The 17,574-nt window shown below is 40.6% G+C and overlaps 1 protein-coding gene across 6 annotated transcripts in view; it reads left to right on the forward strand.

Moving 5' to 3' along the window:
* The first annotated feature begins 2,269 nt into the window (after positions 1–2,269).
* The window catches only part of LOC140739472 (matrin-3-like), a 55,622-nt gene continuing 40,317 nt past the window's right edge, over positions 2,270–17,574 (forward strand). For 2 of the 6 annotated variants that reach the window (XM_073067804.1, XM_073067809.1), the window contains exons 1-2: positions 2,270–2,320; positions 16,058–17,118. In XM_073067804.1, coding sequence (XP_072923905.1) covers positions 16,231–17,118 — 888 coding nt within the window. In that variant the 5' untranslated portion in view covers positions 2,270–2,320; positions 16,058–16,230. Of the gene's footprint in view, positions 2,409–2,450; positions 2,604–16,057; positions 17,119–17,574 lie in introns of those variants that run through there. The other 4 variants (XM_073067805.1, XM_073067808.1, XM_073067806.1 and 1 more) reach the window with 4 other exon arrangements.

Genomic DNA, 17,574 nt, shown 5'->3' on the forward strand with positions numbered 1-17,574 from the left:
TGAACCAGGGCATTACAGCTCTATGACAATGGCGTCATCTGCAAAGTTTAGCAGAGGAGACGCAATCAATGGTATATGGAGACAAGAGGAGAGGGGAGAGAACACAGCAATGCTGACTGAGTGAGAGGAGGAGATGTGCTTGTCTAGTCCCACATACTGCCTCCTGTCAGTAAGTTTGTGATCCACCTCCAGAAGGGACCTGGTACATCAGGTTTGAAGAGCTTCTTTCACAGAAGCACGGGGATGATGGCATTGAAAGCCGAACTGAAAACAACAAAAAGAGACTCCTGACATATACAGCACTGTGCAAAAGTCTTAGCCACAGTACTGTTGCAATCTTTTGTATTGCACTGTACTGGTACTGCAAAAAAATAATTCATGACATACGTAGGTGATGATACGGGTCTCTATTGATATGGGAAGAAGAATCATGTCTGGGAAATGGGGAGGTAGTGGGAAGCACCAGAGGGACATTCTGTAATGATCAATAAACTATTTGTTTGGAATCAAATTGGTGTCTCAGGGTTGGGTATGGCATGCCTCACCCCTGGCACTTTCTCTGCCACCAGTCCCTCACCCCTCACGGTGCACCACCCTCGCCATTCTCAACATCCTTTGCTCACGTCGGGTTTACAAACTTGCTCTCTGCTCCACATTGACAGAAACAGTACTGTGCAGAAGTCTTAGGCACCCAAGCTATATATATGGGTCTAAAACTTCCACACAGTACTGTACATGTAGCCATTGGAAGCCATTCGCTGTGGCATGATGTCCAGAGCGATGTTAACTTTATAATTTATAGATCTGTTGGCTCTGCAGGTGAACTGAGCAGGCTGGAAATTTTTGAGTTATGGATTTGGGAAGTAACATGATGAGTCTTTGAAAAGTTTTAAGTGTTTCTCTTTGTGCAACTATCCAGAATCAGTCAGCAGTTTCAGAATATGAGGTTGTTTATTTAAGGCAGAGTTGAAGGGAAATTTCTACTTTTCGCCATAACTCTAACTCTCTATCCCATTCAGCTAAGACATGGAATTATTGAATTCTGTGGCTGAGACTGACAGAGATTTAAAATACAATGGAGTACGGAGAAATTGTGGGAAAGGAGTATTGAAACCAATATCAAATTAGCTAGGATTTTATCTAAGGGCAAAGCAGGCTTGAGGAATGCATTGACCAATGCTTGGTGTTGGCTATGTTTCTCCAGTAAATGGCCAGATCACTGGGGAAATTCTTACCTCTTCCTAAAACTCAAAACCTGAATAATATGCTCAAGCTCTCAAGGGGAACTGAAATCCATAAGCATGTACAAGCTACAGTATATTTTGAACAGTGGAAAATTAATTATCAGGCTAATCAAACATTGTTTGGTGTCTACCAAAAAAACGATTCAATAGACAATAGGTGCAGGAGTAGGCCATTCGGTCCTTCGAGCCAGCACCGCCATTCACTGTGATCATGGCTGATCATTCACAATCAGTACCCCGTTTCTGCCTTCTCCCCATATCCCTTGACTCAGCTATCTTCCAGAGCTCCATCTAACTCTCTCTTGAAAGCATCCAGAGAACTGGCCTCCACTGCCTTCTGAGGCAGAGCATTCATAGATCCACAACTCTCTGGGTGAAAAAGTTTCCTGAACACCATTCTAAATGGCCTACCCCTTATTCTTAAACTGTGGCCTCTGTTTCTGGACTCCCCCAACATCGGGGGGGGGGGCATGTTTCCTACCTCTAGCGTGTCCAATCCCTTAATAATCGTATATGTTTCAATCAGATCTCCTCTCATCCTTCTAAATTCCAGTGTATACAACCCCAGTCGCTCCAATTTTTCAACATATGACAGTCCCGCCATTCCATTCATTTACATTTTATTTCAAAGTGGAGATTATTTATGATTGACTACTGCAAACTTCACAATAATTCTTACTTTAAAACTTGCCAACTTTAAAAACAATCCAAATCCATCCAAAACGGCTAACGGAACGTTGCCTCACGGCGGTGTAATAGTCCACACAACGCTTTACAGTAGCAGCGACCGGGCTTTAATTGCCCCCGCTGTCTGTAAGAAGTTTGTATGTTTTCCCCGTGACCTCGTGGGTTTTATCCTGGAGAAGCCACATTCATAGGTAAGCTAGTTGGTCATTGTAAATTGAGCCTGTACCGCGCTGTAGCTCAGTAAATAAATGATGAGCAACACACCGAGTTGCGCGCGGCTCTGGGCGATAATGCGCATGCGTGGAGACGGCTACCCCGCCGGGCGCCTGCGTTTCAGCGCACGGGAGTGCGCATGCGCACTGTTTGGTTGCGAGGACTCGCCGCGGGAGGTAAGAAGGTGGCTGGTGAATGGCGGCACGGAGTCGAGAATAAACTGAGGGGAGTGGGCCGACCAGACGATCTGGACCACTCACCGGGGTTAGTGTAGAAGCGGGATTTGCTTCCTAAGTAGGCCCTTAAGAATGTGACATCAGTGAGCCGTCCTCACTCCCAGGATTCTTTAATATTTTCACGGCCGGAGTCGGCGCCATTTTGAGATGAACGAACGAACGAAGGGGAGAAATCCGCAGGCAGCCTCAGAGAAACGGTCACCCGACAGCTGGAGAGACCTAGGTATCCGGGGGGAGTGTGAGGACAGGGGAAAAGAAGAGTGGGTGTTTTCTTAACGCAGACCGAAAATATTTTCCAGTGAAAACAACAAATTGGGCGCAGTATGTATGGGGAGAGAGGAGACGGTGTGGGAATTCAAATAAACTGATGGAGAAGAGTGGAATGCCAGTTTATATTGTTACTGTCACTGGGGAGGGGAGGGGGGGGAAAATCCCAGGGTACATTACGGGGTCAGTTGTCAAACAAATTTCACACTTTCTGTTAAACCATATTCCTCTATATTACCATTGTTAATATAAATGGGAGAATTATAGTTTGATGGCAGTCTTTTAACAAAAGGAAATACAGGAACAAGCTAAATTTATTTTCGTGTATTTTTCATTGTTTAGCCAAAAGAAATAATGCATTTACAGAAAAGCAGCAATGCAATTGATACTTGGGGCATCAGAATAACTGGTTTGTGTGTGTGAACCAATTTCTACCAAGTACAGTACTACAGTCATTTTATAGTGGACAAGTGGATAGCCCTTAGAGGTTGGTTTGCTCAAAGGCTGTTCAAAAATTGAAAGATGAAAGCAGAATTGTTTTTCTAATCGCAAGCAAGAGAGATTCTGCAGATGCTGGAAATCCAAGCAACACACACAAAATGCTGGAGGAACTCAGGAAGCCAGGAAAATAGTGTAGTTGACGTGTGGAGGCAGGGATCCTTCATCGAGACTGGGGAAAAAATGAAGAGTCACAGTAAGAAAGTGTGGGGAAGGGAGGAAGAACCACAGGGTGAAAGGTGAAACCAGAAGGAGGGTGAAGTAAAGAGCTGGGGAGTTGATTGGTGAAAAAGATACAGGAATGGAGAAGGAATCTTGAGGGAGAGAACAGACCCCCCTTCACCAGTCCCATTTCCTCTTTCACCTCCCCTCTCGCTCTTCCCTTTTCTTTCTTCCATGGCCTTCTGTTGTCTCCTATTAGATTTGACAGTCAAATCTTAACCTGCCAACACATTAATCCGTTAATCAATACAGTACCTTTCCTACACCTCTATACGCTACTTTGAGATTTGTACTTTCTGCCGTGATATCTTATGTGACTTGTATCATACGTTTAATATCATTAACAACTTGTAAGATGTGCTTTTTGTACTTGTGCAAAGACTTTATTTTTTCTAGTCATAGTTATCAAAACAACTAACCCACTGATGTTACTGAGTTGCTTTCGGCTTTTATTTGCCTTTTGTTCTGTGCTAGTGAATCCCTAAACCTTTTTGGGTACCTTCAATTCTTTTGATCTTTTAAATAATAATTGAATGTGTGTTTAAACGCATAACTTGACATGCCTGCAATTTTTCACTCTGTAGCCTATTCTCATTTCTTTCCTGTTATGTTTCTATCCCTATTTCCTATTCATTTCAATAATTGCGTCAATATAAATTTGCATGGAACACTATTGTATGATATAAATTCATGTATGAATTTCACTTTTGCATAGGGGAGTGGGGAAAGATTAGGTTAAATGAATAAAAATGGATGGAATATGAGAAGCTGTAGATGGTATAGGGTGAAAATTAAGAAAATGATTTTATGAAATAAAACTTTGTATCATCAGTAGGGACAGGAGAAGTACTGGTGGATTGGAGGGTTGCATATGTTGTTCCCTTGTTCAAGAAAGGGAGTAGAAATAACCCAGGAAATTATAGACCAGTGTGTCTTGCTTCAGTGGTGGACAAGTTGTTGAAAATTGAGATGTTGGAGAGACAATCTGATAAGGGATAGTCAGCATGGCTATGAGCCTGATTGAATTCTTTGAGGATGTAATAAAATACATTGATGAAGGTAGAGCAGTGGATGTAGTATATATGGATTTCAATAGGCATTTGATAAGGTTCCCCATGCAAGCTCATTCAGAAAGTAAGGAGGCATGGGACCTAAGGAGACCTTGCTCTGTGGATCCAGAATCGGTTTGCCCACAGAAGGTGGTTGTGGATGGTTTGTATTCTGCATGGAGGTTGGTGACCAGTGGTGTTCTGTGGGGCTCTGTTCTGGGACCCCTTCTCTTTGTGATTTTTATGAATGACCTGGATGAAGAAGTCGAAGGGTGGGTTAGTAATTTTGCTGAGTGTTATGGATAGTCTGGAGGGTTGTCGGAGATTACAGTGGGATATTGATAGGACGCAGAACTGGGCTGAGATATGGCAGATGGAATTCAACCCAGGTAGGTGTGAAGTGGATGATTTTGGTAGGTCTAGTTTGAAGACAATATGATATATGTCTTGACAATATGACTTGACAACGGAGAATCAGAGAGATCTTGGGGTCCATGCCCATAGGGCACTCAAAGCTGCTGTGCAGGTTGACAGTGTTGTTAAGAAGGCGTGTTGGTATTCATAAACTGTGGAATTGACTTCAAAAGCCATGAGGTAATGTTACAGCTGGACTTGGAATACTGTGTTCAGTTCTGGTCACCTCACTACAGGAAATATGGATACTATATAGAAAGAGTTCGGAGGAGATTTACAAGGATGTTCCCTGGATCGGAGAGTGTGCCTTATGAGAATAGGTTGAGTGAACTTGGCCTTTTCTCCCTGGAATGACAGAGGATGAGAGGTGACCTGATAGAGGTTTATAAGATGATGGGAGGCTTTGATTGTGTGGATAGCCAGAGGCTTTTTTTCCAGGGCTGAAATGGCTAACATGAAGGGGCATAGTTTTAAGGTGCTTGGAAGTAGGTACAGAGGGGATGTCAGGGGTAAGTTTTTCAACAGAGAGAGTGGTGAGTGCATGGAATGAAGGTGCAGGTGATGGTGGTGGAGATGGATACAATAGGGTCTTTTAAGAGACTCTTGGATAAGTACATGGAGCTTAGAAAAATAAACAACTATGCAGTAGGGTAATTCTAGGCAGTTACTAGAGTAGGTTACATGGTTGGCACAACATTGTGGGCTGAAGGACCTATAATGTGCTGTAGATTTCTATGTTATATGTTCAAGACAAGCTGTACAAGAAATGGGATAGTGAAATGCTAGTAATGTATTGAAGAAGATTAGGCTTGAGTATTTGCCTCAATTCAGAATTGAGACAAAGTTAGCATAAATGGGGTATTAAGTTGTGTGTTCTACATACACCAGCAGATGTGTTAGGTGATGAAACTGTCAAAAATAAGGCAGACTCTGCACAGGAAGGAATGTTAAAATATTTGAGTAAGTTTGTTTCCTTAATAGACACTTCAAGTTTTTTTTGAGTGTGGACATTGCTGACAAACCTAGCATTCTTTTTCTTTAAAGGTGGGGGGGGGGGGTGAGCCACCTTGAACTGCTTCATTGTTCTTGTAAGGCATTCCCATGGTCAAGAAAAAGTCAAGCTACCTAGAGCATTATTTGTGGCATATGATAAACTTTGTTAAAGATATAGATTTTAATGACCATCTTAAACCAGGAGAGGTGGAGATTTCTTGAGAGAATTCAGACTTTTGGTCTTTGGCAGTTAAGATCAAGACTACTGGTAATGGAGCATGTGAACTTATCAATGAATAAAATGTTCTAACATGCCAATGTTGGCTCTTTGAAGAGGTCATTGATTAGTTTCCAATGTGCTGTCCAACCACTCCCCAAATAATTATTTACCCTTTAAGTTGCTGTAGAGATCTGTTTGGGAATTGCAGGCACTACATATATGTTAAAATATGGACTATTTTAGAAATGAGACAGTTCAGAAATCAGATGTAAAGGGTCATGGGTGACCTATTTAAGGATTCCTCTAGGTTAACTTGTAGGTAAATACAATGTTAACATTAATTTCAGGAGACTAGATTAGCAAAGCAACTATGTACTTCTCAGGCTTTAAGGTGTTGGTCAGACTATGTTTAGAATGTAGTGAGTGATTTTTGGGCCCTATTTTTAAGGAACGATCTGCTGGCCTGGAGAGTGTTCAGAGAAGGCTCATAAGGATGATCCCAGGAATGAAAGGCTTAATGCGCCTGGAGCATTTGAGTCTTTGTGCCAATATTAATTGGATTTCAGAAGGACAAGGGTGGATCTTACTGGACATTGAAATACTGAGGTAGATTTGATAGCAGGGGGATGTTTCCATTAAAGGATAGACTAGGATCTAAGGGCAGAGCCTCAGAAGGGTAGCCCCTTAAATCTGAGATGAGCGATTTCCAGAGAGTAGTGAATTTGTGGCCACAGAGTTCTGTGGAGGCCAAATCATTTGAATGTATTTAAGGCAAAGGTTTTTTTTGATTGGTAAATGGATTAAGAGTTACAAGACAATGGGATGGGGGAAAAAATCAGGCATGATTCAAAGGAGCCACAGACATGATTGGCTGAATAGCCTAATTCTGCTATGTTTTATGGTTTTTGAAGCAATGGTTTTGTCAAGCCAATTGACTTGTGTTGCTTTGATAGTGATACATTGGCCCATTTATCTCTGATTTCACTATAATCTGTAAATCATGATATTTTTGATTAACTTTGGAATTGAATGGTAATGCCAATTGTGACCTTGGATGCAGTATATACTTCTAGAATCTCAGTATCTTATCTAATTTTATGCTTGCATTTAATTTTCAGAGAATGTTTTTAACATAATTTGGGAAAACACAAATGATGCCGATGCCCTGCTTTCAAATTTCAGAATCTGTTTCAACATCGCTGGCATATGTCATGAAATGTTTTGCGTTAGCATTGCATTGCCATACATAATTTAAAACTATAAATTACAATAATAAATTCATATACCATAAATTCCGGTGTATAAACCGACTCGGAGTATAAGCCGACCCCCCCCCCCCCCCATTTTCAAGGTTAAAAAAGTGTCTTTTTCCATGTTACCTTTGTATAAGTCTACACATCATAGAGCATTATAAGTGAATTCTTAATATGTAAATAAATCAAGGAGGGAAGTTTTGGATTAGGTTCCCAATGGTAAAGAATCCTCTGAAATGTAGCTCCCGTGAAAACATTTAGTGGCCGTCATAATCTCGTTAAAACATCCATTGGGGTGGCAGGATCAGTACGTGTACTCAGTATTGAGTTTGCGACCACCATGTACAAAAGATTAAAACGAATGCAATATGATGCTGGTTTCAAGCTGAAGGTTGTTGATTTTGCTAAAGGAACGAATAATTCTGCAGCTGCTAAGAAGTTTAGTGTAAACGTGAAAAATATGAGAGAGTGGAGAAAGGCAGAGGACACACTGAGGGAAATGCCAAAGACAAAATGTGAAAACCGCAGGAAAACATGCCGGTGGCTAGAACTGGAAGAAAAAGTTTGAGTGGGTGAATCACCAGCGATCGTCTGGATACATTATTACGAGAGAAATGATTCGAGTTCAAGCGTTGAAATGGGCCAAAAAAATGCCGTGAGGTCAGTGAAAATTTCAAAGCTACGCGAAATTGGTGCACCCGATTTATGAATAGACGTGATCTTGTGTTGAGACAAAAAACAAAGATTGCTCAGAAAATTCCCATGGGTTTACGTTCAAGAACGCTGCTGGATGGATGAAGCAGGTTGCTTGAAGTGGATTAAAGAGGTGTGGCGTCGACGTCCCGAAGGTTTCAGGAAGGAAAAGTCACTACTTGTCTGGGACATGTTCAAAGCGCACTGTCAGGTGAGACAAAAGCAGCATTGAAAGCTGAAAATATGGATATTGCAGTCATCCCCAGTGGTTTGATGTCCGTGGTCCAGCCACTAGATGTGTGTTTAAACAAAACATTCAAAGAATTCATGCGTTGAGAATTTGACTCAAAAACAGCCAGTAAATACAACCTGTCTTCTATGTGCTCGTATTTCCAAAGTTGGCACCCTCTGTATAAGCCAACCCCCTAATTTAAGGTCCAAAATTTAGGGCAAGTTCTCGGCTTATACACCGGAATTTACGGTAAATTAGTACAAAAAGAGAGAAAGAAAAAATAGTGAGGTAGTGTACATGGGTTCATTGTCCATTCAGAAATCTGATGGCAGTGGGGAAGAAACTGTTCCTAAAACACAGTGTGTATTTAGGCTCCTGTGCTACCTCCTTGATGGTAGCAATGAGAAGAAGCTTATGTCCTGCGTGATGTGGGTCCTTAATGATAGATGCAGCTTTTTTTTTTGAGGCGTTAACTTTTGAAGATGTCCTCAGTGCTGGGGAAGCTAGTGACCATGATGGCACTGACTGAGTTTGCAGTATTTTCTGATCCTGTGCTGTAGCTCTTCCATACCAGACAGTGTTGCAACCACTTAGAATTGCTCTCCATGGTACATCTGTAGAAATTTGCTAGTGGCTTTGGTTAACATACTGGATTTCCTCAAACTCATAATGAAATATAGCTGCTGTCATGCCTTCATTGTAATTGCATCAATATATTGGTCCAGGACAGATCTTCAGAGATGTTAACTCCTGGGAACTTGAAACTGCTGATCCTTTGATGAGGACTGGTGTGTGTTCCCTTAAAAGATCCCCTTCCTGAAGATCATTATGAATTCCTTATTCTTAAATTGAGTGCAAGGTTGTTGCTTTTACACCACTCAACCAGCTGATCTATTTCATTCCTGTACTCCCCTTGTCAACATCTGAAATCCTGCCAAAAATAGTTGTCATTGGCAATTTATACATTGGTATTTGAATTGTGCCTAGCTGCACAGTCCTGGGTATAGAGCAGTATGTGTCTTTCAGTATGTACCAGTGTTGATTGCCAGCAAAGAGGAACTTCGATCTGCACTGGCTATATTCTTGTTTGCTGGGAAGAGCTTCAGGAATGTTCTAATATCTTCTGAAAAGAAGCTTCCTACTTCCTTGGTGTACGAATTGGGCAATTACTGAACCAAATTATTTTTATGTGATCATTTTAGCAGCCTTCAAAGGTCCATCCTTCGAAGATACAAGTTACATGTTGCTTTAGTTGGTAATTAATTGAATTAGAATCAGGTTTATTATCACTGGCATGTGTCATGAAATTTGTTAACTTAGCAGCAGCAGTTCAACGCAATACGCAATATAGAAGAAAAAATATAAGTAAATCAATTACAATATACGTATATTGAATAGATTAAAAATTGTGCAAAAAAACAAATAATATACAGGTGTCCCCCACTTTACGAAAGTTCGCTTTACGCCACTTCGCTTTTACGGAAGACTTACATTAGTACCTGTTTTCGCTAACTGAAAGAAATCTGAAGAGGATTTTCACTATTACGAAGAAAGGCGCCCCCTTTAAACTTATGTTTACCCCAAGAAACTCTACCATGACCGTGAAGCCTTGCGCAGGCAGGTGTGTGCGCATGTGTGTACGTGCTGATTTTTTTTCCTACAAATCGGTTTTTGGCTGAATCTTCCTGATTCTGGTAAGTGGAAGCTACACTGTACATACATTATTTCTGCTTTATGTAGGCAGTGTATTTATCATATCATTCCTGCTTTTACTATACGTTAGTGTTATTTTAGGTTTTATGTGCTATTTGGTATGATTTGGTAGTTTTTTTGGGTCTGGGAACACTCAAAAACTTTTCCAATATAAGTTAATGGTAATTGCTGCTTTGCTTTATGCCATTTTGGCTTATGAAAGGTTTCATAGGAATGCTGTACTTTTCGATAGCAGCGGAAACCTGTATTTAAAAAGTGAGGTAGTGTCCAAGGGTTCAATGTCTATTTAGAAATCAGATGGCAGAGGGAAAGAAACTGTTCCTGAATTGCTGAGTGTGTGCCTTCAGGCTTCTGTACCTCCTACCTGACGGTAACAGTGAGAAAAAGGGCATGCCCTGGGTGCTGGAGGTCCTTAATAATGGACATTGCCTTTCTGAGACACCACTCCTTGGAGATGTTCTGGGTACTTGTAGGCTAGTACCCAAGATGGAGCCAACTAAATTTACAATCATCCTGCAACTTATTTCGGTCCTGTGCCATAGCCCCCCCCTCCTCCCCCCCCCCACACCAGACAGTGATGCAGCCTGTCAGAATGCTCTCCACGGTACATCTATAGAGGTTTTTGAGTGTATTTGTTGACGTACCAAATCTTTTCAAACTCCTAATGAAGTATAGTCGCTATCTTGCCTTCTTTATAACTGCATCGATATGCTGGGACCAGGTTAGGTCTTCAGAGATCTCGACACCCAAGAACTTGAAGCTGCTCACTCTCTCCACCTCTGATCCCTCTACATGGATTGGTATGTGTTCCTTCGTCTTACACTTCCTGAAGTCCACAATCAGCTCTTTCGTCTTACTGAGTTTGAGTGCCAGGTTGTTGCTGTGACACCACTCCACTAGTTGGCATATCTCACTCCTGTATGCCCTCTTGTCAACATCTGCGATTCTATCAACAATGGTTGTATCATCTGCAAATTTATAGATGGTATTTGCTTAGCCACACAGTCGTGGGTATAGAGAGAGTAGAGCAGTGGGCTAAGCACACACCTCTGAGGTGCACAAGTGTTGATCGTCAGTGAGGAGGAGATATTATCACCAATCTGCAGAGATTGTAGTCTTCCAGTTAGGGAGGATCCAATTGCAGAGGGAGGTACCAAGGCCCAGGTTCTGTAACTTCTCAATCAGGATTGTGGGAATGATGATATTAAATGCTGAGCTGTAGTTGATGAACAGCATCCTGACATAGGTGTTTGTGTTGTCCTGGTGGTTTAAAGCTGTGTGAAGAGACATTGAGATTGCATCTGCCGTTGATCTATTGTGGCGATAGGCAAATTGTAATGGATCCAGCTCCTTGCTGAGGCAGGAGTTAAGTCTAATCATGACCAAAGTGCCTTCACTGTAATAATGCGAGTGCTACTGGGCCATAGTCATTAAGGCAGCTCACATTATTCTTCTTAGTTACTGGTATAATTGTGACCTTTTTGAAGCAAGTGGGAGCTTCTGCCTGTAGCACTGAGAGGTTGAAAATGTCCTTGAATACTCCTGCCAGTTGTTTGGCACAGGTTTTCAGAGTCTTACCAGGTACTCCCTTGGGACCTTCCGCCTTGCGAGGGTTCACTCTTTTTAAAGACAGCCTAATGTCGGCCTCTGAGACAGAGATCACAGGGTTACCGGGTGCAGTGGGGATCTTCACAGCTGTAGTTGTGTTCTCCCTTTCAAAGTGGGCATAGAAGGTGTTGAGTTCATCTGATAGTGAAACATCATTGCCATTCATGCTTTTGGGTTTTGCTTTGTAGGAAGTAATGTGTTGCAAACCCTGCTAGAGTTGTCGTACATCCGATGTTGCTTCCACCCTGTTCATAATTGTCACTTCGCCCTTGGAATAGCCATTTGCAAATCATACCCGGTTTTCTGGTACAGGCCTGGGTCACCAGACTTGAATGCCACAGATTTAGCCTTCAGCAGATGACATACCTCCTGGTTCATCCACGGCTTTTGGTTTGGGAATGTACAGTGAGTCTTTGTAGGCACACACTCATCCACACAGGTTTTAATGAAGTCAGTAACAACTGCAGCATACTCATCCAGGTTTGAAGATGAATCCCTGAATACAGTTCAGTCCGCCAATTCAAAGCAGTCCTATAAGCGTTCCTGTGCTTTTTTCGTCCATACCTTCTTGGTCCTCACTACTGGTGCTGCAGTCTTCAGTATCTGCCTACACTCGTAGAAGTACAGCCAGGTGATCAGACTTCCTGAAATGAGGTAGGCATTCTTGATGGTGGTGTAGCAATGGTCCAGTGTGTTGTGTCCTCTAGTATTGCTAGTGATTTGTTGATGGTAATTGCTTAGTGAATTTTTTCAGACAGGCCTGGTTAAAATTCCCCCAAAACAATGTTGAAGGCGTTAGGATGCACTGTTTCGTGCATGTTGATCCATTGCTCAGATCATCTAAAGCCTGCTTGACATTGGCCTGAGGTGGAATGTATACTGCTACCAAAATGATTCCTGAAATCTCCTGTGGTAAGGTAAAAAGGACGGCACTAAACTGCTAGGTATTCCAGGTCTGGTTAGCAGTATTCGGACAGCACTGATATATTTGAGCAACAAGAAGAGTTGATCATGAGGTATACTCCTCCTCCTCTGCTTTTGAGAGAGTCTATAGATCTATCCTGACAGCGTATAGTATACCTGTTGATCTATATAGCTGAATCCGGTATGGAAGGGGTTAACCAGGATTTTGTGAAACAAAAGACACACGTGGTTCTAATGTCCCTCTAATTCAGCACCCTAGCTCTGAGGTCATCGATTTTATTCACCAGAGGCTGCACGTTTGCCAGCAAGATAATCTGTATTGGGAGTTTAAAACCCCGTTTCCTTAAACACACTTGTATCCCTGACCTGCAGCCATGTTTACTGCGTGGAATCCTACGAGGACGAAGCCATCCCCATTTGGCATTGTTTTTGTCAGTTTTAAGCAGCGATAGTTTGTTTAAACGCATCAAGACATCTTTGTTGACTGTACTGACCTTGGAAGTAGTTGTGCTTCTTAGCTGTATCAAGCTGAAACAAGAATATTTAATTGTATCCATTGAGAGTTCTGCTGCTACATGAGTTGCCCCTAGGCAACTAATGAAAAGTTGATGTTGGACTTTCCAAACACCTTTTGAATTTTCTCAGTGATGGAGAAAAGTGTTATCCAGAAGTGAAATGAATAAGATTTTAATAATAAGGCTTTGCCAAATTTAATATGTTTTTCTTTAGAATTGGACTTGTCTTTGTAACATGGGTGTGTAATCTAGGCCAATACTTCAGTGTGATGCAAAAGGACTTCCACAGAGGAGAAGTTAAAACCTAGCTTGGCTGTCTGTTGGTTTAAGTGAATGTTAGGAGTACTCTCTGCATCTATTTGCCACAAAACAAATTTCATGAGATGTGTCAGAGATAGTAACTCTGATTCTGAGCATGTCAGTTGGTGATAGGTTTGAATGAAATGCTGCTTATTCTTTGTTTAACTTGGTAATATTGAAGGTTAGCATATTGCTGTTGTGGTTATTTTTGGAATGTTTCTCTGGTACTCTTGTAAGGCTCAATTTTGTAGGTGTACATTTTGTGAATGATCCTAGTTACTTTTGCACTCAGGCTGTTCAATGGTTCAACCAGTATCTGCAGTCTCATTCATGCACATACAAAATATATTTTGTAGATCTGCAAGTATATATCCAAACATTCTGATAAAATTGGACAGTTCAATAGATTGTAAAAACTTGTGAAGAGAAGCTTCTAATTACTAGGAGTTCTAGGGTATTTGGGGGATCAAATAACTCGTGTTAAATGTGGCTTTTTGTCATCAACTTAAGGGAAATAGTGTTAATGTTGCAAATCCAGAGTAACACAATGCTGGAGGAATTTAGCAGGTGAGGCAGCATCTGTGGAGAGGAATAAAGAAGTGGCTTTTCAGGCTGAGATACTTCATCAGAACTGCAAACACGGGGGTAGAAAACATTCTTAACCTGTTGCTTTCCAGATCTGGTGAACGGTCTCTGCCTGAAATGTCAGCTCTTTATGCCTTTCCATAGATGATAACTAATCATCTGAGTTTCACCAGCATTTTGTATTGTTTAAAAAGTGTTTTTGAACAGTGTAAATAATTTATCTTCAGTGTGTCATTTGTGAGACCACTTGAAACATTCCTGTTCATCACATACATAAAATAGCAAAGTACTGCTTAATCAAGTTAATTTTAAGAATGATTTGGGAATTGCAGGTAGTTTCATTGTGCTTCAGATGATAAGCATGACTTTGATTAACTTTAAATTAATGTTTATTGCCTCCATCCTCAATTTTGTTTTTAATTAATCAAATTTAAATTGAGATTTGGTTTCATGGTTCTAGTAATACATAGCAGGTCCTCGCTTGTACTGGAGCAAGCTTTTAGTTACCCATTTTATTTCACAGAAATACAATCACAAAAATAAAATGCTTTAAGAATAGTTTCCATATTTATGAGAAATAAATTTTAAATGTAGTTGAGGAATTTATAGACAATAAAATAATAAATGTGGCTTTGAACCAAGCTATCAGTTTACTTATGAAAAATATATGTATGCAAGTATTATTTAAAATAAAAATCAAGCAATATTGATTCAGAGTGAAGTTTAAATACACTTGGTCAAGTTTGTGAAAAGAACCTCCATACTGATTGCAATTCCGATAAAAGAAAAATCATGCTGTTTTGCTCACACGTCTGGTGCTTGATCAGTTTCAAAGGCACAAATCATCTTCATAAACATTACTCAATATTGGTTTGCATGATAGCTTGGTAGTACAACTGGTCTTGAACAGTTAAATCTTGCTTTCCATATCAGGCATTGATCATATTTTGGTAACAAGATTGGAACTCGGAATTGTTGGTCCTTGCTGCTCTTATGGGTGGAGACTATTGGTTAGGTAGACAGCTGTTACCTGACAACTTCAATATGCCATGAGATTAATCCTTTACAAAATATAATTTTAGTGCCACTATGTGCTAAAACATCTGAGAATGTACACTTTAATGCAGATATTTCTCTCCTCTCACTGAGATTTCATTATGTGAAGATGGATGTCAGACTGTAACGTTCCTACAGTCAGATCTTTTCATGTTTCAGCAACTGTGGTGAAAGCTATTGACTGGTTGATTCTCAATGCCTTGCCAACAGCCATTTTTTTTTTTGGTACATGTGATCTTGAGTGCTAAGTGCATGGTAGGATGTGTTTGATCTTGAAAGTTGTTTTAAGAACCTTTTCAGAGATTAGATTTTCATTTCAGACAGCTTCTACAATGGATAATATTTATAATTGCATTTCATTTGACAAGAAATTTATGGAGGTGTTTCAATAGTCCAACCAAAGGTTCTTGAGTTGGATGCACACCATTTATTTTTCAGCAATTGCAGCTGTTTCTTGCTGGCTGGTTGCTATTTTAAAACTTGTTGGCTTTATTCCTTTAAAGTATTCCTTGAATTCTGTGCACGTTTTGGTTACTTGTTGATTCAGTTTGTTTGCTGCTGGCAGCATGTTCAAGAGGTGTCCTTGCAAGATGAGGCATTTAATCATTTAAAAGCCCTTAAGTAAAAATGATTTGCTTTATCAAAGTGTGAAATGAGTGCTGTAACACACTGCCTCTTTCTTTTCTAGTGGCTTACACTACACATCCACTCTGTGTTACTTCTCTTTCTGTGGATAGTTAGATATCTTAAAAATTTGCATTGTTTTCTGAAATGTTACAATGATTTTATGGGCATTCTTCAATATGGCTGAGATTTCCTATAAACATGTTGGAAAAATCCTATTGATTTGAAAGGGTTTAGTGGCAGGTTACCATTTTGTACCCGCCATGCTTTCCTACTGATGTGCTTTTTGAGATTCTTATAGTTTCTCATTAAGTGGTTGTATAGAATACAAAGAAATTTCCCACTGCATTGGATTTTGCATGCAACTGTAAAACGTTGCATTCCATCTTGTTATTTACACTGTCTTTCTACAGACCAGTTTTGGACTTCTGGCTTTGAAGACCGTTCCAGGCGTATGGTCCTTTAAAGGCCTTGAGATCCTTGATCTAACATTTTTGTTTTAACTTTTCAGCCTGGCAAAAGTTCTCTGAGGAATCTGTGACATTGTCGCATCAACCATCTGTTAGACGAAGTTAGATAGTGAAACAACTTTCTACAGAGCCAGCAAAGGCTATCTACTAACCATTGAAGAATTGTTTTATGGTGCTCTTACCTGTTTTGAATTAGACTCTCTCTTGTGCCAGAATGTCATTCGATGGAGTTCAACAAGATCATAGTCGTGGCATGAAGAAAGACAATTATAATATTGGATTCTTTCAGTCTGCAAACACCCATGCAAATCTTGGGAGAATGAACCAAGGTGCACGAATGGGTGGCTATCTGAATTTTGGACGTGGTCAGGCAGTGGGCCTACAAGCTATGGAACAAATGCATCAGAATATAATATCTTCAGGTATTGGTCCTTCTCGATCCAGCAGTGGTTTGACTTCCTTGTTTGATGTGAGCAGCCGTAATCAGCCCTCACTTGCCGCTCAGAAACGGATTGATGCGGACAAGGCCGGTAATATTTTAACAACCTTTGGCCTTTCATCCAGAGACTTGGATGAACTGAGCCGCTATCCTGAGGACAAACTTACTCCCGAATCCTTGCCAGACATTCTTTTGCAACTTAAAAGAAAAAGAAATGATGTTGGAGCATCTTTGAATTACAACAGAGGTGACATTTCTTCTCGGGAAGATCGTTCCTTCAGAGCCTCCCGTAGTGAGTGGGAGGAAGAAAGGCGCTTTCGGAATAATTTTGAAGGTCGTGATCCTGATGCTGATCCTGTGGTCAATTATGACCATGGTTCTTCTCGAGAGCTGAATTTTAGATATTATGACAGGAAGGACTATGAGCCTGAACGATTACGAGCTGATGACTTCCGTAGGGATGATATGCGTTTGTCTGAAATGTATAAATATGATTCTGATTATGGAAAAATGGGGCTGCCTTCTCGTGGCCAAGAAAGGTCCCTTTTTGAAAGAAAACGAGGATCTCCTTCACTGAGCAACATGAACGATTACCATGGCTTCTTGCCAGGAATGTTCCCTCACTTGTGTTCGCTGTGTGATGTAAATGTTCATTCTATAAAGGTGAGTGACCTTTAATTTAAAAATCGCTTTGTAAAGTATAAGCAACAGTTCTTATTGGACTTATGGAAACCTCACTTGAGTCTTAATTTGTTCCAGATGTTCTTTGGAACATCTTAGCAATATGAAATTTCTACAAAATATCTTTTCATTGAGAAGTAGTTATGAAACTGCAAATCAAATTCATGAGCAGATTGCCAGTGAAAATTACAACATACTTGGTCAAATCAAAGGGGTGTGCAGTACTTGTAACCCATTGCATTATCAGTGATAGCATTTGTTTTGAAGCTACTGGGTGTTGGGTCTCAATTTTTTTCTTTGTTTCTGCTCTTAAATATGAGCAAATGGTGCACCTTATTACATGCAAAATAGCCAGAGACCATATTCAAGTGGGTGTGTTGCCTACCTCAATAGAAGGAGGGTTTCTTTTAACATGCTGGGCAATTTTTCAGAAGGCAA

This window comes from Hemitrygon akajei, chromosome 15 (assembly GCF_048418815.1).
Source record: "Hemitrygon akajei chromosome 15, sHemAka1.3, whole genome shotgun sequence".
NCBI lineage: Eukaryota > Metazoa > Chordata > Chondrichthyes > Myliobatiformes > Dasyatidae > Hemitrygon > Hemitrygon akajei.